This window comes from Lactuca serriola, chromosome 3, assembly GCF_051521515.1.
Source record: "Lactuca serriola cultivar US96UC23 chromosome 3, Lser_US96UC23_V15, whole genome shotgun sequence".
Lineage (NCBI taxonomy): Eukaryota > Viridiplantae > Streptophyta > Magnoliopsida > Asterales > Asteraceae > Lactuca > Lactuca serriola.
Window position 1 is genome coordinate 74,931,971 of NC_136410.1, and position 22,521 is coordinate 74,954,491.

Genomic DNA, 22,521 nt, shown 5'->3' on the forward strand with positions numbered 1-22,521 from the left:
CTTGCACGTCATTATGGAGTTTGCATCTCCCTTCCCTTTTCATAGTTGCATGAAATTGTTTAGGAAAAGGTATCTCAGTTGTCCGAATCCCGCAATGCTTCCTGATCGCAGCGCCTTGAACCATTTTGCGGCTTTACCAGATAACGTAAAAGGGAAATAGGTACACATGAAGCATTTGCCCATCCTTAGTGAAGTCATCGTCCACTCATACGTGTCGATGTGCTTGTCGGGGTCTGTTTTTCCATCGTACTTCGAGATATTTGGTATCATTGCCGAATGCAAGATCTCATATTGCAAGAGTTTCTGGAAAAAGGCAGAACCGGTGCTTCTTCCCAGCATTTCCATGCGAAGATATGGAAGGTCATTATACATCGTAAATTGTTGCGCGTAATATAGATTTCCATATGTTTGATTGTACATTGCTGCTTGCGAGATGTATGGTTGCTGCTAAGAGCTCGATTGCGTGCTTTGCTACAGTTGTGATTTTTGCTCCGGCTGCTGGGGCATGCTCGGAATTGACCCCAGGTGCTGTTGGACGAGAGTGTTCAACAGTTGTGTCAATGGAAGGTGAGGGTCAGGTTCTCCCGCCAGCGGTGTTTGGTTGCTGGATCTGTACGACTGCTGGAAATAGGGGTTGAACATCATAGGTTGTTGAGCGAAAAGTGGGATATGTAACATTCCTGTTACTGGAGAGAATTGGTAGCTTGATGTTGAGTAGTGTGTGGAGGATGGGATGGTTCCTGGGGACCAGGTGCTCATCCCTGCCTATTGCGGTTGCGCTTGTGGTTGAGAGACCGCCATTTGCGACTACTGAGTTGACAGTAAGGACTATTGGGTTAGCGGTTGCGACTATTTAGTCGCTGTCGACTGAGGTGTTGCGATCGCGTTTGCAATCGATGGTTCTATCGTGACTGGTAATGATCTCCATAGGGCGACGATAGATGTCGTTGTGGTTCCCATTATTGGGCCTGGTGTCTGTATCTCTGGCATGTGAGTGGGGGATTGTCCGTTTGAAGCAGATGGTTGTGTGCCATCAAGCGAAGACATTAACCTGAGCGGGCTCGTTTCTCCCTGGCCGGACGTCGCTGGTGCCTTTCCCGCCATTTCCGCTGTCTAGGGTTGTTTTAGGGTTGTGTAACGCTAAGTACATGCCCAAATGGCGCCAAATGTTGTGATATGTCTTTGAGCCTAACACCGTTGTGGATCGTATAGTCTAATTAAGCCTAAGAATCACAACAAAGAAATAGTCGACATTAGTCGTCGTCTGGGAGGGGGTCCCGGAATGAGACTCCGATGATCTAGTCAGTAAGTGTATGGGTGAATTAGAGTTCTATATTAGGTAGAGAGAGGGTGATCCCTTCTTCTGGAGAAGAAGGATCTATTTTATATCGGTCGTCGTGGGAGCATGTCCCCGACAATACCTTTTATCTTGCTTGGACTGTTAGGATGTGAAGGCATCCTATTGGTGAGTCGTGCACCATTAGTTTTTATCCGCTATTGGTGCAGAGTTACTGAGAAGCGGTGCTCTGAGTGCTACACTTGTCGTTCTGGGGAGCAATCAGGTATTATTTGGCCTGTTATGGACCTTGGTGTTAGGATGTCGGGACTAAGAAGGAGACCACAAGTGAGAAGGTCCGAACCTAGAACCTATATCGGGTAACGACTGTTAGCTAGGCCGTCCAATGGATAATCATCCTGTTAACTTTGGCGTATTCTTAGAGGGATATGTTAACAACATCTATGAAGAGGTTTATATGTCTCCTACCCCAGGAATTCGACACTAGCGGGTGAGGTTTGTCGGCTTCGCAAAGCTTTGTATGGACTCAAGCAAGCACCTCGTTCTAGGTTTGAGAAATTCTCCACAATGATTACCTCTCTTGGATTTGTCCAGAGTAATCAAGATTCGACTTTGTTTGTTAGATGATCGAGTGCAGGACGGATTCTTTTGTCCTTATATGTAGATGACATGATTATTACTGGTGATAACCATGGTAGTATTGAGTCTTTGAAGCATGATCTAGCTCATCAATTTTCTATGAAGGGTTTGGCCTTGTTGCGTTATTTCTTGGGTATTGAGGTAGCTCGATCTAAGAAAGGGTACCTTCTTTCTCATACTATATATATATATATATATATATATATATATATATATATATATATATATGACTTGTTTACATGGACGGACCTCTCTGACAATCAGACTGTTGATACTTCTCTTGAAACCAATACACGGTACTCTCCTGCTGAGGGTGTTCCTTTGTCCGATCCGAATCTTTATCGCATTGTTGTGGGAAGTTTGGTTTATCTCACAGTTACTCGTGCGGATATTTCTCATGTTGTTCTTATTGTCAGTCAACTTTTATTATTACTAACTTTGTTCATTGGGGAGATGTACTCTATATTTTGAGATATCTTCGTGACACTCCGTTTCAGACCTTCTTGTTTCCTTTGACGTCTTCTCTTGAGCTGCGTGCCTATAGTGATGTTGATTGGGATGACGATTGTCATGATCGTAAATCCACCGCCGGATTTTGCGTATTTCTTGGAGAGTCTCTCATTCCATGGAAGAGCAAGAAACAGGGTGTTGTCTCTACATCTTCCACAGATGTTGAGTATCGTGTTATGACTGTGACTACATGTTAGATTATTTGGTTATGGTGGCTTGTTGCGGATTTGGGGGTTCACATTTCTTCACCTACTCCCTTGCATTGTGATAACAAAAGTGCAATACAAATTGCGAAGAATTCTGTTTTCTACGAGCATACGAAGCACATTGAGATTGATTGTCACTTCACCCGTCATCACTTACAGCTCGGAACCATATCGTTTTAGTTTGTTTCATCAACCTTACAGCTTGCGGATATTTTTATGAAGGCTATATTGGCATCTCGGTTTCATTTCTTGTGTGACAAACTCTCAATGCTTATTGTGTGACAAACTCTCAATGCTTATTGTTGTGGAATTGTGAGTTTAAGGGGGAATGTTAGCCTATATGTTGTTAGCCCACATGTTTATGAGCCATTTAGGTTTTAGCCCATTAAGGTTTGGTCTTAGGTAGTATTTATTCTTCCCTTGCTTCTTTGTAGCCTTTACGCTTTTCATTGAAAACCTTATAATTTCTCTTTCAATAATAATCTTGATATGTGTTTAGCCCACATGGTTATAGACCCTTTATGCTTTAGCCCATTCGGATTTGGTCTTAGTCCCTTGCTTCTTTATAGTCTTTACGTTTTTCATTTAGAACCTTGTAATTTCTCTCTTTCAATTATCATATGACAATATTATCAAAATTAACAAAGAATACGTCCTTAAAGTAAAACAAGACAGTCGATACAAATGATATTGCAATTATTACTCAATCTTCATAAGTTCTCATTCTTAATATAAAACTTATATGAGTCGCACAGGTCACTCTTAAAATATGAACAAATGATCAACGTCTGTTTCATACATACCATCCTAATCTTGTATATACTAAACATCAATAGTTGTATTGTTAATTTCCACGACATATTAATCTATAAATAATGTTTTTTCCCAAAAAAATATCCAAAATGGTCCGCAGGCACTCCAACTATTGTGTGAATCAACGCTTATGAATTATAACAATACATTGTCAAATGATTATGAATAATAACATCAAACCACATATGAAAAATAAACTTATATTGACCTGTTGGTATGCACTTATTTAATATATCTCGAGTGTTTATTCACTCCACAAAGGTTTTTGTCTAACTTCCTTTCTGATCAACAAGCACACAACCTCAATCCTACTCTCAATTCTATATCTTTGTCCATGATGAAACTTGAACCCTTAACCACACAAGAAGAGACATATTTCCTTCATATGTTGATGCCTTTAATTAGGCAAAATGCCTTTTTGTAAGTGTTTGTGCAACTAACGGCTACGAGAAAACACAATCTTTCATTAACACTATAGATATATAGAAGACTTGATCTTTGCCTGAATTCGTCCTCTTTTGTGCTCTTCTAACCATCCTTCAAGTATAACATCCATCCTTTCACAATCTTTTTTTCTTCATCCTTAATCCGTCTTCCTTTTGTTAGCCGTGTGAAGAACAATTGTCGATATCACCCTCACAGTCATGTTTAGAATTAAGTTCCTAAATCCTTGTGTCATATCAACCTTTAACATTTATAGAAAAACCTTTATTTATTGTCCATTTTCTATACACCTATTTTGGATTTACTTCAGATTCCGCTGTAAGAGGCATATCTCCAATAGATTTAGGCAATCTACTTGTGTTTCTAATGTCACACATAATCATTTTTCAAATTTGATTCCATTAGAAAACCTATCTAATCACCTTTGATATTAACATCCTCATTTGGTTTATTACAGAAAACATAAAATTTACGTCATCATTGCCCAAAATCTTTTCATGCGGATTTATGACACTCAATCAAACAACAAACTTCAACTTATCTAATCTTTAACAAAATTTCTACGTATCCTCTTGAACCATGAACTATATGCTTTGATATCACTTTCTTGGAGTTAATATAAAAAAGAAAAGTTGTAGGAATTTTGTTGCAGGAATTTTGTTGCAATGATGTGTGTGCACATGAACATTTCTTTACATTATAAACAAATAATATTTCATTAACTCCACTAATTACAACATATATACATGCTAACCATCACATCCCGTCATATTGGCGGTTAATAACTAACTTAACTAACAACCAATAACTACCAATCTATTCTATAAATAACTACCAAATAAGTAACTTATAGACTAACTACCATCATAATTAGCAAACTGACTCTAAATCTAGATTAACCTTCAACAATACACAATACTCGAAACTATCCCTCTAATAAGGTACAATAAGAAAGTGTATGAATCAAGATTAATGTTATCGATCTCAAATTATGATAATTAGTTAATAGAAATTTGCCAAGGAAAATCCTTTTTCTTTGAGATAACCGAAACAATGTTGACTTTTTAGAATATATATATGTTTTTTGTACCTATGTTGTTGAGCAACATGCTAGATATTGTTTTCTAACAATTTAATGTAATAATATATTACATATATCATTTCAGTATCACAAAAATTAATAACAACATTGTCAAATAAAATAATAAAGAGAGTAAATCCATTGTATTACATCATTGATGTAACCATATTGATATTTTTATTATCAACCATCATAAATAATATTTAAATAAGATGGAACTTAAGGATGGTGATGTTGTCCGTTGTTCATAGGTGGTCACGCCCACCCCTAAGAAAGTACCTCTTATCTGCCATTCGTTTATGCTGCGATTCTTCATCCATTCACAAATTCGTAACTCATAACCCACTTTCGATTCCCTATTTAGGAATCATATCCACATAGAGCGCGAGAGAGAATCAGAAGGAGAAAAAGAAAAAAATGAAAAGGGGTCAGCCACAACAAGATTACAACTTCAATGACGGCGGCGGCAGCTCCTCCGCGGCACCCGGTGGATCTTCGGATTGGAGGTCTGATGTGGCCGGGAAATCAAATATGTGGGATGAAACTGGAAAACAAGATGGTGGCGATGATGAGTTGTTTGCGATGCTCGGGTACAATCTTAAATCGTCCGACATGGCTGAAGTCGCCGATAAAATTCAGCATCTTGAAGAAGCTTTGGTGAATGACGTCGAATTATCTCAACTTGCCTCCGATTCTGTTCATTACAATCCTTCCAATCTATCGACATGGCTTGAGACTATGATGGTCGAGTTGAACCCTACAAGTCAACAACTCGTTACCGATGACTCCGCTATGAACACCGCCACCGCCATCGCCATCGCCGACGTTCCAGCGAACGATAACGCAACCGCGGCGGTGCAACCAACTTCTGTCTTCATGGGAAATCTTGTATCGGTCCCGGATGTTGTCGCGATTCAGTCCCCGGTTAAAAGAATGAAACCCTCAAGGGTGTCGGTGGCGTCGACTTCAAACAATCCAAACGCGGTGGTGCTCGTGGATTCACAGGATAACGGGATTCGTCTTGTACACACTTTGCTTGCGTGTGCAAGAGCTGTACATGAACAGCAGATCCAAATGGCCGAAAACCTAGTGAAACATGCCGGAATGTTAGCTGTGTCTCAGCCGGGACCGATGAAGAAAGTTGCCGGTTATTTCTCCGAAGCACTTGCCCGGCGAATCTACCGAGTTCGGCCTCAGACCCCACTAGATTCGCCGGCGTATAATGATCGTCTTCAGACCCACTTTTACGAGGCCGGCCCGTATATGAAATTCGCCCACTTCACTGCAAATCAAGCAATACTCGAAGCTTTTTCCGGCAAAGAGAAGGTTCATGTGATCGATTTTAGTATGAAACAAGGTACGCAATGGCCGGCGTTGATGCAGGCCTTGGCTGTTAGACCTGGTGGTTCTCCTTCGTTCCGATTAACCGGAATTGGCATGGCTCCGGTGGATAGTATCGATAATATGCAGGAATCCGGTTGGAAGTTGGGTCAGTTGGCTGATGCAATTAATGTCAAGTTCGAGTATAAACCTTTGATTGTCCAGAGTTTGGCCGATATTGAACCGGGTATGCTTGATCTGAGAGCCGATGAGATGATCGCCGTTAATTCAATTTTTGACTTCCATAAGTCGCTAGCTACACCCGGAGCTTTCGAGAGACTGTTATCAACAGTGAAGGCTATGAAGCCGGAGATTATAACAGTGGTGGAGCAAGAAGCCAACCATAACGGGGTTGATTTTTTGGAAAGGTTCAACGAGTCGTTGAATTACTATTCCACCCTTTTCGACTCACTGGAGAGCAGCTGTATTAGTAGTGGTTCTCCGGTGTCGTATAATAAAGATAAGGTCATGTCGGAGATGTATCTAGGGAAACAGATCTGTAACGTGGTTGCATGCGAAGGTGAGGACCGAGTTGAGCGACACGAGACGCTAATTCAGTGGAAGACTCGGTTTGAGTCTGCCGGATTTCAGGCGGTTCATTTTGGTTCCAACGCCTTCCGGCAGGCTAGTATGTTACTGGCAATCTTCGCCGGTTGTATTGGGTATAAGGTACAAGAAAACAATGGTTGCTTGATGTTGGGTTGGCATACTCGACCTCTGATCACCACCTCCGCTTGGAAACTCAGGTGAACTCGGATGAGTCAACACAGTCGCTCTAAACATAGTAAATTGGTGTCAACTGGGTTTCAACTTTCAACAGCTGAGCTGGAAGTACTAAATGAGACTCATGTGGCCCACTTTCGTAGAGCAAACTTTTTTTTTGGTATTTGTTTCTTTCATGTTTTTTTTTAAATTTTTTTCTTTAAAATATATACAAAACAAACAGGTTTAGTTTTGTTATAAAATAATTAGCATAGACTAACTATCATACGGAACTATTGAACTATTAGAAATCGGTTTACATCATCTAACCTGTTATACTTTCGTGCTTGATACGTAATGTAAAAGATACACAATTTATGATGAAATTGATTTAGTTGGAAACCTATTCATCCTGTTAGAAAATATCTATATAAATTACTATAAACAGAATTTTATATAATAAAGTGTCTATATCATGAAATGAACTGAAGTTTTTTCTTATCACATATTCTCAAAAGTGAAAGTGAATAGTGGGAAAGTAAGAGCATTGATTAGGATCAAATTGCATCAAATAAATTTTCCATTGAAAAGTGATATCATGAAGATTATATATATATATATATATATATATATATATATATATATATATATATATATATATATATAATATATATAGGAATGAGTTCTATGGAAAACAAATAATAGAGCAACATCTACCGGAACCAATAATCAAATGACACGTGTCCATTTCTTTCTTCACAAGTAATGTATTGTGTAAGTTATTGTGGAAGTGATGTGTTGTCATGTTCTCATTGGTTCAAATATGTGTTGCCCTAATCATTCATTTTTCATATAACTCTTCCCTATATATATATATATATATATATATATATATATATATATATATATATATATATATATATATAGAGAGAGAGAGAGAGAGGTGGGTTCAATTGAGAAAATAAAAAAAGTTGAGAATGGGGGAATCATTCTCAGCCACTCATTTAATCTAAGCATAAAAGACACGGTGATAAACTTGTAAATATCGTAATAACCTTCAATCTCAAATACGCAACTATAGAAAATTCGATAATTGTTCGTTCATCATCAAAAATTTTCCTCCAACCTTCAATAATCATCCAGATTTCTTCAACTAAACCGGAATTTCTTCGCTGTTCATGAAATTAGAATCAGAGTTCTGGACTCGCAGTCACAGTCGACATTGAGGGACTTGGAATCGGTACTCACAGGTTTCCAATCGGATTTTCGGAAATCAAAATCAAATTTAGAAATCGATCAGAGATAGGATGTCGCATCTGAAGTCGAAATCGGAAGTATATGATGATTTTGGAATTGATAACTTGATGTTTTTAACATTTTTAAAATAGTTAACTTGTTTGCACTCCAACTGTTTGATGAAATGCATAAACTAAATTACTACGTTATATTCACATATGAATATGTTTTCTCACCTGAATCAGTATATGATTATTAAAAACACAAAACAAATATGCAAGTTTGTATGTTATTCATATGTGAATAACATATAAAAATTATATATATTTGTCAAAATACCTTCAATATTCATAAGTGAATATACCTTGTAATATTCATATATGAATATACTGTGTAATATTCATAAGTGAATATATCATCTAATATTCACAAGTGAATATACTCTGTAATATTCACATGTGATATACCATGTAATACTATGTAATATTCACATATGAAATATCATTTAATACTCATAAGTGAATATATCATGTAATATTCACAAGTGAATATACTATGTTAATATTCACAAGTGAATTCATCGTACAATATTAAAATATGAATATACTATGTTTATTATATGCTATATTCAGATATGAATGATACTTAAATTGTAAAAAAAAAAATCATATTTTTTATTCATAAGTGAATAACGAATGTACTGTAATAAAACCTGATGCATTGTTATTCATTTATGAATAACGATAGCTGAAAATATATATATATATATATATATATATATATATATATATATATTTTATCTTAAAACTATATCAATATGAATGTCTATTTGTAGAGAATAAAAAATCATGAATTTTGGTATATTTAAAATTATTTTTTGATAAAAATAGCTTATAAAAATTTAAAAAAAAAACGAAAAAAAAACTATGTTTTTGTATATATTAAGGTAATGATTAGCATAGTTTAAGGAAATATGTTATGTTGGAAAACACATGTGCATTCGTTTCCCATTTCCGCCGGTACGTTGGAGGCTTTTGCGGCAAAAATAAATGATTGGCTGAGAATGATTCCCCATTCTCAACCTTTTTTTTCTCAATTGAACCCTCCCCTATATATATATATATATATATATATATATATATATATATATATATATATGGTTAGGTGATTTTATTTTCACTATCTATTGTGTGCATGTATGACTGATTCTGGACCAATCATTTTAGTTATTTTAAAAATGTAATTAATGCATATTACATGTTGAAGATATAATGAATATTAATTACATCTTCAACATTTAATATGCATTAATTACTTTCTTAAAATAACTAAAATGATTGGTCCAGAATCAGTCATATATGCACACAATAGATAGTGAAAAAAATAAAAGAAAACCACTCATCTTGGATATCAAAAAAATAAAAAATAAATAAATATAAAATTCGAAATAAAAGGAAACATTCAAAAATTCTCTTTTTAATTATTATTTTCGTCATTTTAATACCCTAAAAATAAGTTACTACTACCTCCGTCCCAAATTGATAGTCCACTTTTGACTTTTGGAGTCTTTTTTTTTCAACTTTGACCTTAAATATTTTTGTTTTTGATATATAATACTTGATGCAAAATATATGAATGGATTGTATTTTAAATGTTTGTTCATTTTTATAAGTTTTATCAAGTAATATATAACACAAATAAAAATATTTAAGGTCAAAATTGAAGAAACAAACTTCAAAAGTCAAAAATGGACTATCAATTTGGGACGGAGGGAGTATTTCTTTAAATATACGTCAAATATTCTAATATAATATTACATTGTAATATTCAAATGTAATTTGTATAAAGTTAAAATAATCTAGTATTCTACTAGAGTTGTTAGATATATTAAATTGTTCTAATATTCTATTAAAATGTTAGAATTTATAGAATATGCTAATATTCTATTAAAATTGTAACACCCAAAGTTTTGAAGGCCAAGAAAGGAAAGAAAACTTTAATGCTAAGGGGCGACTCGGCGAGTCCAAGGAGGAACTCGGCGAGTCCGAGCGGGATCCGAGTCGAGGAGTAAGTGACCAACTCGGCGAGTCGGCCAAGTGGACTCGGCGAGTCTGGTCTGTGCGTGGAAAACCCTAAATTTGGGACTTGGAGCCTATATAAACGTCTTAATCTTCTTCCTAGGGTTCCTTACTGCCTCTTAAGCCCTGGATATCAAACCCTAGCCGCCATATCCTCTTTTGAGCCATTTATTGTCTTCAAGAGTGCTTTGAGCTTGGAGAAAGAAGAAGAATCTTGAGAGTGCAAGAGGGGGGCTGTAGATCCGGGATTGGGAAGTCATTTCTGAGCTTTTGGAGGTATAAACTAGTTCATGGACCCCTTTTTGCATCTAGATTTATGTGTGGTTGTTGGGGCTCTTTAGCCATAATGATATTATTTTGAGTTAGGAGCCGGATCTGGAGTTGCTACTTCAGATCCAAGTGTGTTATGGACTGGAGAAGCATAAAGTATCAGCCCTTGATTCGATTTTGAAGCCCCTTGGCCTTAAACCCTAGTTTATGGTGCTTTTTGCTTAGATCTCCCTCTCTACATGTAAAGTTTGCAACTTTACGTGGGGGATAGGCTTGGGAAGGGTAGATCTACAGTTTGGAGTCCATGCATGACTCGAAAGTCCTCTGCATGTATGTAGATCTGAATGGACTCGGCGAGTCCTTCGAGTGGACTCGGCGAGTAGCTTGAAGATGAGGAGGAACTCGACGAGTGGGATGAACAGCTCGTCGAGTCGGATGAAGATGGGCATGAACTCGACGAGTTGGATGAATAACTCGACGAGTTGGATGAAGATTGCCTTGTGCTCGGCGAGTCTGCTCTTGGACTCGACGAGTCAGGTCGTGTAGCCCCAAACCCTTCGAGTGGAGATTCGAATCAGTGAGTCGGGTGGAGACTCAGCGAGTGGGTCAGGTCAGGACTCGGAAATTGTGGGACCCGGCGAGTCATGGATTGACTCGGCGAGTCATGTCGCGAATGAAAGGACCCTGAGTATGTGAACTCGGCGAGTCAGTAAGTGGACTCGGCGAGTAGGATTGACCTGGAAAGGTTGACTTTGACCAGGACTTTGACTTGACCAGAGTTGACTTAGTTGTCTGTCAGGGGTCAGTTTGACTCAGTGTTGTATTGATATTGGTAGCTCGAGGAGCTAGTGGAGCAGCAGTTCAGAGTCAGTGGTCAGGTAGCGGTCAAAGGGATTAGCCGCAACAGTTCAGCAGTATCAGGTGAGTTTTCCTTTGTATGAATGGGTCTACGGCCACAATGCCGGCCCATGTAGTTATGAGTAGAAGACCCGGGGGTTAGCCCTAGGCACAGTATGCTAGTATGATATTCAGACGAGGTCCAATGATAGAGGGCGGGTGCCCAAGGAACGGTTTGCGTGGTAGTTTATACTTGTTGTCTGTGTGATACTTGTATGTGTCTGGTAGGGAGGTGAGGGTGGGCGAGGTCCCGTATCTCACCAATAGCAGAGTGTGGATGGTGTTCCACATCTCAGTAGCAGCAGAGCAGGGGCGAGGCCCAAGTTAGGGAAGGAGTGAGGGTGGGCTGGGCCCGTACCTCACTATCAGCAGGAGTATGGACGGGGTTCCATGACTCATCAGTAGCAGGACAAGGGCGGGGCCCAGAGATAGGCGAGGCCTTAGGACAAGATCCGCCAGTATGTGTTTAGATTATGTGATGTGATGTGATATGCTTACGTGCTATTATATGTTAGTAGGTGAGGCCCTGTGACAGGCGAGGCCTAAGTGAAACAGATCTGTATCCGAGCGGGGCTTGAAGCCAGGCGGGGCCTGGAGTGGCGGGGCCGTTGTAGCGGGCGAGGCCCGAGGTAGGGGGCGAGGCCCAGGATAGCGGGCGTGGCCTAGTATGTGCAGTATGTGGTTATGCATGGTATGTGGTAGGGTGGGGAACTCACTAAGCTTCGTGCTTACGATTTTCAGTTTTGTTTTAAGGTACTTCCAGTAGCGGAGGGAAGAGCTCGGGATATTCGCATGGCACACACCATAGCTTAGACAGCCTGGGAATGTTTACTCTGATAACGAATATGTATTTTGGAAACTAATACTTTGTTTATGTTTGAAATCGATGAATTTGCTTAACGTAATGTTTTATTAAATGAAATTATTAGTCTTAAATTTTGGGACGTTACGAAAATTCTTTGAATAAATGTAGTCTAATATTCTAGTCGAATATTTGAATATTCTACCAATTTTGTTGTATATTTTATACTAAAATATTCTATTAAAATATTTCACAGATATTTAAAAAAAAACGGCAATTTTTTATTTTATTTATTTTTCTTTTTGAAAATATAAATAATGAAAATAATATTTTTTTTGAAAACTTTTCATTATTTTGCTTTTTAAAAATATTTTTTGACAAAACTTCAAAAATGGTCCTTGTGGTTTCCAAAAATATCAAGTTTAGTCCCTAAGTTCAAAAAACCTCACAGATGGTCCCTGTGGTTTCAAAACTTTTAACAAATGGTCATTTTCGCTAACTCCGTTAGATTTTGACCGTTAAGTGAAGGGCATTTATGTCTTTTCACTATTACAGGGACCATTTTTGAAGTTTTGCCCTTATTTAAAAAAAGAAAAAAAAACTATTATTTAATATAGAAAAGGTCTCTCTCTCTCTCTCTCTCTCTCTCTCTCTCTCTCTCTCTCCGAAAAACTTGCGAAATCAAACATAACCCCAAATACGTATGAGTTTCTTTATCATCTTGACTTTGCTTCCGCCACCCACCTGCACCTTTTACAGTTGAAGGCGGGTTTACATACCTGTAAAGATTGTAACCAACAACAAGAGATGAACCTCTCGCAAGCAAACTAGTTATCTCCGATAGCTTCTTAACTGTAAAAAGAGGCGAGACTAATGAAAGGGGAACTTCTTGTGTTTGTTAGGCTTCTCTTACAACAATTAAGGGACGAGACTAATGAAAGGACTTCAGAGCTTGAAATGGTTGATTAGGTTCATTTCCAGATACGAAATCTCCGATGACGCCATAGTAAGGAGGAGTAAGATGTATGGTTGCTTCCCGTGAGAATGGAGTTCGGTTTCTTAATCCCCGACGATTGAAATCTTGAATACCCAAATGAAACCAAGAAAGAACAAGGATAGGGCAACCAAAAATTGAAGTCTTAACGGGAGATGGGTTGCTGAATCGATTAGGTTCATTTTCAGATAGTAGATAAGCTTGATTTTGAGCTAAATCGATATTAAATCTGATTCTAACCTGCTAAACGCTACCTAACTCTACATTTTGGAAAGCCGATTCCGTGAAATATAATCAAATTGAAGTGAAATTCTCTAATTTCGATCAAAACGAACTCCAATCTCGACTTTAACGTCTCAAAGACTGCCTACAATATTCTTTGGAACTCCGATTTTGTGACTCCGAGCCGAAATTCAATCAAAATCAGTTTCATCTTTCAACTAAACGAACTTCCGTTCTGATTCTAAGCTTCGAAATGTACAATCAAGCTCAAATCCAAGCAAACTCAATTCAGGTTCGGACTAACCAAACTCCGATTTAGAATCTACACTCCCAAACGCAATTGACATCAACAACAGACTAAATCAAACCACTAGAAGCAGTAAATCAACATAAAAACCAAACCCTAGACCACCAATTCAAGGAGGTAATACACACACGTATAAAGTAAGCTGAAATAAAACATCATGAAATATCGAAGAATCAAGTGGAATCCATTTGCCAGAAGAATAAAGGAGGAGAAAGAATACCCACCGATTCTATCAGTAGAAGAAGAGTGGAATCTTCATAGCACCAACTTCAAGGTCTTGATATGAGAGAGAGAGGGGGTGGGGCCCTTTAATATTAAATAATTATATTTTTTTCTTTTTTTTTTTAATTAAGGCAAACTTCATAAATGGTCCCTGTGGTGGTAAAATGACTGAAATGCCCCTGACTTAACGGTTAAATGTTAACGGTGTTAGCGAAAAGGACCATTTGTTAAACGTTTTGAAACCACAGGGACCATCTGTGAGGTTTTTTGAACTTAGGGACTAAACTTGATATTTTTGAAAACCACAGGGAGCATTTTTGAAGTTTTGTCATATTTTTTTATCTCTAAAATGAGTGGGTAGGACTGCGTCCGCATGTATCACAAAATATGATAACTTTAAATGAACCTAACCCTATATATATATATATATATATATATATATATATATATATATATATATATATATAAAGAGAGAGAGAGAGAGAAAAAAAGAGAGAGAGATTTAAATATTCTAATTAATTATTTTGTGGATATAGGAATGATTGTAGGCCAATCATTTAAAAAACCTAAATAATGATAAAATTATAATCTTAACTATTAATCTTTTTAATTTTTAATTTAGGCAAGATGGTTTAAGGTTTTAAAACCCTGGGTGGCCACATAAACCATTGTTAAACACCACCATCAAACAACATGTCACACACCTTTTCCATCTTCTCCCTCTGTTTCTCTAAAATCGTTGGTTGATCATCCTCTCACCCATCTTCACCACATCGAACCTACCTAAATCGAAGCCAATCAATTAGTTCTCCCAAAATCGGAAGATGAAAATAGATTTGGATTTATACTGAGAACAAATCTAACTTTGTAGAGTCTAAAGGAACTGAAAGAGATGGAGCAAATAACTCCTTGAGTCAACACTATTACTGCTAAAACTCCCAAATGTCTGCAACAATTACTCAATGGAACCGTAAGCTTTGAAGGACGTTTTCTCTTTGCTTGAGTAAGTTTTCCTTTTTATCATGTAATTTATTCTTAAACATACAGTTTAACACTTCTGATATTGAATTTAGTGTAAAACTTGGGCAAAATCTATAGTTAGAAGAACTAATTGTTCGCATGGGAAGTAATCTTTTACATCTCTCAATAAAGTATCTTTCATGGATAGTTTATATGTAATTGCTTTTATTCGTTCATTCACTGATATGTATCTATTTTGTGGATTTTTTTCTTTTTCTTTTTGTGATGAATTATGTGCTTCTGTTCGTCTGTTTTAAATTAATGTGTATATAAAAGTTATGATGATATTAGTTAGTAATATTCATTGATTTTCTTTATTCACAATTTGATGAAATTAGTTAATAATCTTTCTTTATTCACAATTTGATGAAATTAGTTAATAATCTTCACTTATTTTATTTATGAACAATTTGGCAATTCGTAATTTATATGTGATGAATGATCAATAGTGTAATTTGGAATTTCTATATTGTTTATATATGTAGAAATTATAAAACCGATTATCTAGAGCTAAAGTTTATAATACTTTTTTCCTTTATATATATGAACAATTTTTAATACCTTTTATGTTTATACGACAACCATTATTGGCATTGATCACTGTTATATTTTCCATTGACGATTGACAATTAAGTTTATAAAGTTTGAAGTTTATATTCAGGTGATAATCAGTGGTTAATTATTCGTATAGGTATAATTTAGCTTTCTAATCGTTTTTTCATTGTAGTCTTGGCAAAAAAAATATATAATGCAGGTTGAACTTCTGTAAAATATTGGATTTCAACTAGAATTTGTTTCGCATTTTTACGGAATATGAAATCAATAATACGAAATCAAAAACACATGTTTTATGACTCATAGTTATTCATCATCTTTTAGATTGTTTGACCTTTTATTATAATTTTTTTCAAACCTTTATACAAGATGTTCAGTATAGTTTATCTTTCAAAATAATAGGTAATTAAATTGCTACCACTTGCTCATTAAGTAAAATGATTTTCATGGATGATATGCACTATATATCAATTTATGACAGAACCAATGCTACCTCTTTTTTTTTTTTTTTTTCTAAATTTGAGCATATGGTCGGTTCTTCTTTTGTTTTTTTTTCGTCAAAGATCAATTCCTACAGTAATATAATTGGACTTTGATCCGCTGGATCCATTTTAAAATATAATAGTCAAAATGGGATGTCATCTCATGGACCTCAAATGATTATGTAGTTAGTTTCACACCAAATTCAATATTTAATTTGTTCTTCTCATAAACATTATGTAGTTTTAATTTAGCTTTTTTAAATCGTTTCACCTGGTGGATCTTTCTTTTCAGCTTTGATTATCTATTATATATAAGTTAAATAATAGGTGTTTGTGGAAACGTCTAGAAGAAAAATTGACCATGTGGTATGAGAAACATCAAAAAATATGGTCCCAAAAATTTCGTTTTATAATAGGTAAAAATATTGTTTTCAAACATCATTCGTACATCTCATAAAAACAATGTATCCAATGTATCAAAATCAGAGTAAATATAAAACGCGGAATCTCTGTGGTATGTGCGATGCGGTCTGCCCGAGCTCTTCCCCTTGGAACCGGAAGTACCTGACACATAAACAGAAAACCGTAAGCACAAAGCTTAGTAAATTTCCCCAAGATACCATATACCATCATATCACATAACGGGCCCTGCCCATACTCATAAAACGTGCCCCGCCCAATGAGATATAGGCCTCGCCCACATTCGCAATACGGACCCCGCCGAAAGAGATACATGCCCTGCCCACACTCGCAATACGGTCCCTGCCTAATAAGCATACATATAAGCACATACAATTATTACACAGTCAACGAGTATATCGACATAATCAACAAGGGTCGGCATTGGTGTCTTAGATCCGCTAAACCTGGTGAGGAAAACTCACCTCAAATATGGAATGATAGCTGAACAGATCCCGACTCCAAATATCAACTCTAATCAACCCCTAAACAGAAAAGATTTCCTTAAATACAACTCAAAATGCCCAAAAGCCCCTTATAGGTCAATCTTGGTCAAAGTGTAAGTCAACGGCCCGAGTTGACCCAACTCGCCGAGTTGTCCTTCAACTCGCCGAGTTTCACCATTAGTCTGCAAAGTCGGGAAGAAACTGATCCAACTCGTCGAGTTCATTTGTAAACTCGTCGAGTTCGCCAGAAATCCAACATCTTAATTCATTAAGTCGACCTTACCGAAACTAAGAGCTTCACAACTCAGATCTATAACTGAAATAGCCTCAAGAAGGGTAAAGTTTCCAACTTTACACCTAAGAACCACCAAAATGGGTTCAAAACCCAAACCCTAGGATTAAAAGGGTGATGGCTTAATCATTAAGCACTTAATCACCAAATGCATAACCCCAAACTACAGATCTAACCCTAAAACCTGAAAGGCTATGTAAAGTTTCCAACTTTACACTCATGCATGACTAGCAGAGGCTCAAATGCTCAAAAGAGGCCGAAATAAGGACTTAATGAAAGCATGAAGCCCTTAAGACCATAAAGTTGGCACCTTAATGCCAAAAGAGCTCATCAACATCTTAGATCTGAAAGGATAACATTTGGGATGTCCTACACCCCCATCATCCACCTATAACATCCCATCTTTCAAGTGACTTCAAAATCAACCCTTGGATTTTAATTACGTCATTTTTGGTCCTTGGTTTGGAAAGAAGTGACAAAGGGAGGACCTAGTGGCAAAATGGTGATGTTGGGAACTTGAGTAGTATGTTGGGCGTATATGTGAGTACGCTAAGTGTCTTAGGGCGTGCCCTAGTACGCTGGTTGTACACATATGTATGTTGGGCGTACAAGTGCCAGGGTGAAACCCTAACTTTTAGGGTTTGTTGAGTATTTAAGCATCTTATGGATCGTTTCCTCTCATCTTTTCTAGCCTCCAAGTCTTTGAACCGTTCTTAGCAAGCCCTAGTACATAAGAGAGAGTTTTGGAGCCTAAAGTGTGTTGTTGGTGTGAGTGAATGAGAAGAAAGAGCATCAAGGAGTCAAGGAATGAATCAAGCTTGTAGATATGGGGTTATCACCATCTTGGAAAGCTTTAGAAGGTATAAAGCTTCTACCTTTATGCTTGATTGTGTAGATTTTGGTTTTATTACTTTTTAGCATTCTTCTTGTCCCAAGAGTCCCAATATTGTGCATGCTTTGTTTTGGGCAAGTTAAGTTGTTCTTTCAGACCCAAGGATGGGGCCTAAGGCATAAAAATGAGGTCCCTTGAGCTAGTTTGGTCCCTAGTTCTTTGTAGGAGGTCTTAATGGATTAAAACCATGTATTAAGCCCTTTTTGGTCGAACAAAGTCTTAAAGTTTGAGACTTTATGGTTATAGAGTGTTATTGGATCATGAATTTGAAGTTTGAGCTCAAGTGCTTAATCCATTAAGCACTTATGGAAGTTATAAGACATGCGAGGGTACGCCTCACGTAAGTTGTTGTACGCCTTACGTTCGGAGTCAAACCCCCATAATGGGTCAATGTGAGGTGAGGTACGCCCAACGTACCGAAGGGTACTCCCCACGTACGCCTCCTGTTGGGCTTCGGACTGTGGGCTTCTGGTATTGGGCCATCTGTTGGACTTTGATACTTAGGACCTAAAGGTTTATCAGGATGGGTGTGTCTTGGGCCAAGTAGAGGATCGGACCTTTGGATAAGGCCCAATAAGGAGTTGGGACCAATTTGGAAAATTAGGCCAAGTGTGGGCTTGAAGTGGTTTGGGCCTTTGGATCAAGATTTGGGTTTCGCTTGCATTGGTTTGTGATGGACCATCTGGGATTTTATGGTTTGGGCTTTTAGCTTGTTGGATCTTCTTGAGTGAAGGCCATAAGGCCTAATTTGGAAAATTGGGCCATAATTGGACTTAAGGAGTTTATTTTGATATTGGACCTTTTGTCATCTAGTTTGGGCCTTGGCTTTGGGCCAAGCTTGAGGAATAGTAAAAAGGTATTTTACCCTGATTTGGACTCATTGTATGAGTTAGCAACTAGATATTGATGATTGTCATTTTGGTATCTGCTAGCGGATCTGCAGTTAGAGACTATTCACATAATCATCTATTATTGTGGTGCTCTCTCGATGATGATGGTTCAGAATCTGGCAGTCAGCGGTCAGGGATCGTCTGTGTGTTTTGGAAGCGCGATGGGAGTTTTTCTCACAGTACTAACAGGGTCCAAGGCACCAATGTCAGCCATTTGGATTGTTATCTTGGTTTATCGTATGCTTGTATGTTGTGGTGATGTGTTAGGTCGGTATCCTTCTGACAGGATGATGTTATGCTTAGTGATATGTTAGATATGCCTTAGTATGGTTGGGTTGAGACTGTATTGCTTTGTACTGCCAGTCAACAAACCCGAAAATGTTTATGTTGGTACATTATATGTATGCTTATCTGTTATATGTCGACATGTCTTGTGTGTGTGGTTGGGTCGAGGCGGACCTACTTTGTGCTGAAGGCCAACATACCTAGGGCGGCCCGGATAGACTGAAGGCCCATTGGGGCGTACCAGTCAGGCCGAAGGCCCGTAGAACGGTCCAGACAGGATGAAGTCCTAGCAAGGCGGACTAGACGTGTTGAAGGTTCTGAGAGCAGCCCAGACAGGTTGAAGGCCCGGTAAGGTGGTCCAGATATGCTGAAGGATTTGATAGTGGTCCAGATAGGTTGAAGGCCCGGTGAGGCGGTCCAGTCATGCTGAAGACTCTATATGCATGTTGTTATTTGTATGTGTGCTACTATTTGTGTGTTCGTACTTTGGGGGAACTCACTAAGCTTTTTGCTTACGGTTTCAGTTTATTGTTTCAGGTGCTTCAAATGTTTTAACAAGGCGAAGGCGTGACCATACACATCCTCGCGTTTTGGACTTATAGTTTCTGGGAAACTCTGATGATGTGCTTGTTTTGAAAACTACGTATAAATGATTTCGGTTTTAAATAAATGTTTTGGAAGCCACGGTTTTGTAAACACTTCTATAGAAAAAGGATTGTTTTGGAAAGTTTAAATTTTATCGACCCTTGGTTTGAGTGAATTGGAGGAACACTCGTGTGAATCCAGTCTCAAACCAAGGAAAAAGGGTTCTCAAAAAAAATTTCAAATGGTTTTCAAAATAATCAAAGAGGATGCGATGTGTGCGATCAGTCGGAGCCAGTAAGTAGACCCCAATTATCACACAATTATTTGAGCTTATGATATGTTAGAACAACATGCCAGCAATAGGCTAGGGATCTTCAGGAATTGCATGGTAGAATTTCCTGATTATGTGATGCCTTAGTTCATTTAGAGTTTTCTTGTTTGGATTATCTATGACTCTTTCGCGTGTGAATTGGCTACTGAGTGGATACACTAAGTCACATGTCACATGGTTTAAAGTATCTTAGGCTAAGAGGTTTGGTCCTGTTGTGCAACTCTCGTCTGAGTCCAACCGTTGTGGGATTGAATCTTTTAGCCTAAGATTGTTTAAATGGTGGGGTATGTGATTGTATTCATGTGATAGTTATATAGCACCAATGGATTATCTTGTGGCAAGTTTGGTATGGATGAGTCATATGGGGTCAGCCGGCCAGTAGCGTTATTGGATAAGGTAGCGGTGATTTTCCCTAGATTAGGCGCGACTCACAGTAAGTCGGCATGAGGAAGGATTAGCCACTCTTGAGAGAGTGAGGGCATGGCGAAGATGCGTGTGAGATGTTGGGAGCCCGAGATCGAGGATTTCATAGGATGATATGCCTGATTCTATTGTATCTTAGTGTTAGTCGACTTCTCTGCTCGAATGTTGCTTACTTTGTGCTTTGTGGGACCCATGTTGATGATAGCTAACCATCAAATGATTACATTAAAATTACATGCTATGAGGGTAAAATAATCTTAGGATAAAGGACTTGGACCTATTGCAAAGCTCTCGTCTGAGTCCAACGGTTGTAGGGCTGGGTCCTTTAGCCGAAGGATTATTTAAGCCTGGTTGCATTTAATTGTATTCGTGAAGTGGTTAGTTGGCATTGGTAGGGGTTCTTCAGCAGCTGATGGCAGGGGAGGTGTGGTGAGTCCTAGGATCGCCTAGGTAGTATTTAGTGAGATTGTTTCGCCAAGGAGCAGGTTTCAGGAGTATTTTGTGACTAGGACTTAGAGGACCCGAGATGATTCTTGAGGAAAGTGTGGATAGGTGTGGAAGGTAGTATTAGACCCGTACTAATGGAATCCATACTCGAATCAAGGAAGGTTTCGGGGATTCTAAGAGCTGGTCAGGAAAGATAGCATGGTTGGATACTATGGATCGCGACAGTGGTTCTGTTCCTGTCAATCTATTGGTCGTGGCAGCTCGGGCATGAGGATGGACCTGGTATGTGTTTTGAGCCCGTTGGAATTATGGATTCAGGTTGTTTTGTGCATACCTAGGGAGGTTTTGGTTTAAGGCCTCAAGGGTTTTGCTCGAGGTCAGGTCATACGAGTCGTGCGACTCAGGAAGGGAGCGATGATTATGATCAACTTGAGTTTTACAGTTAGAAGTAGGATGGTTGATTGATGGATTGGAATTTCGTTATCTATGGCAAGGGTTGTACCCTTTTAGTTTTCCGAGTTTGAAGGAGAGAGCGGGCTTGTGACCCCAGTGTAAGGTTGTATCTCCAGCTCGGGGTCAGTTGATCGCAGTAGTTGGCGGCAGTATTTCAGCGCTGGTGAGCGCAGGTGGAATGATGTGACATGAGTATATTGTGAGGTAAGTAAGAGCCCTTAATCTTGGGAGACGAGAACGTTGGCATCAGATTCTTGTTGAGATTGCAAGCCGGAAAGGGAATCCTGTTGATTAGTTCATGTCACCTGGGATCAAAGGGGAGTCTTCCGGCGTACTCTCAGGTTGGTCAGGGTAACTAAGGAGGAGGTGGTCATGATTTCTTCGGATGCTTTGAGGGTATGTCATCCCCTGTATTCTTTAGGGTTGTATTGGGAATTGTATTATGTTGGAATTATGTTGGATTGGGTAAGTTATACCCCGGATTGACTTTCTTCAATTTTTGGGTTATTGGGGGTTGTTATATGCCATGTTGCGTGCCGGAAGTCTTCAGCTGAAATTTAAGTTTCTCTTGGGTTCCGATTGATCTGTAGCAGGAGGATAATTTTGCGTACGTTATTCATTCCATGGTCAGGAATGATCGTACCTGGTTGAGCCGGTTTGAGTTGGGAGTTGATTTCTAACCATTGATTGGTAGTTAGAACCCTAAGTGGGGGAGAATTGGGAAATATCGGGTTTAGTGTTAGGCATTGAAGGTTTTGCCAGTTGCTGTTCGGACTGTTGTTTTCAAGTTTATTGGGAAGATATTTGTCACACCCCCGAACCAGACGGCGGAAACGTCCGGGGGCTGTCGTGACTCAATTG

The 22,521-nt window shown here is 38.3% G+C and overlaps 1 protein-coding gene across 1 annotated transcript; it reads left to right on the plus strand.

Moving 5' to 3' along the window:
• Positions 1 to 5,214: 5,214 nt before the first annotated feature.
• LOC145092654 (DELLA protein GAI1-like) lies at positions 5,215 to 7,338 on the plus strand. Its single transcript, XM_079030616.1, has one exon. The coding sequence runs from the start codon at positions 5,408 to 5,410 to the stop codon at positions 7,118 to 7,120; it is 1,713 nt and encodes a 570-aa protein (XP_078886742.1). The 5' UTR covers positions 5,215 to 5,407; the 3' UTR covers positions 7,121 to 7,338.
• Positions 7,339 to 22,521: the final 15,183 nt, after the last annotated feature.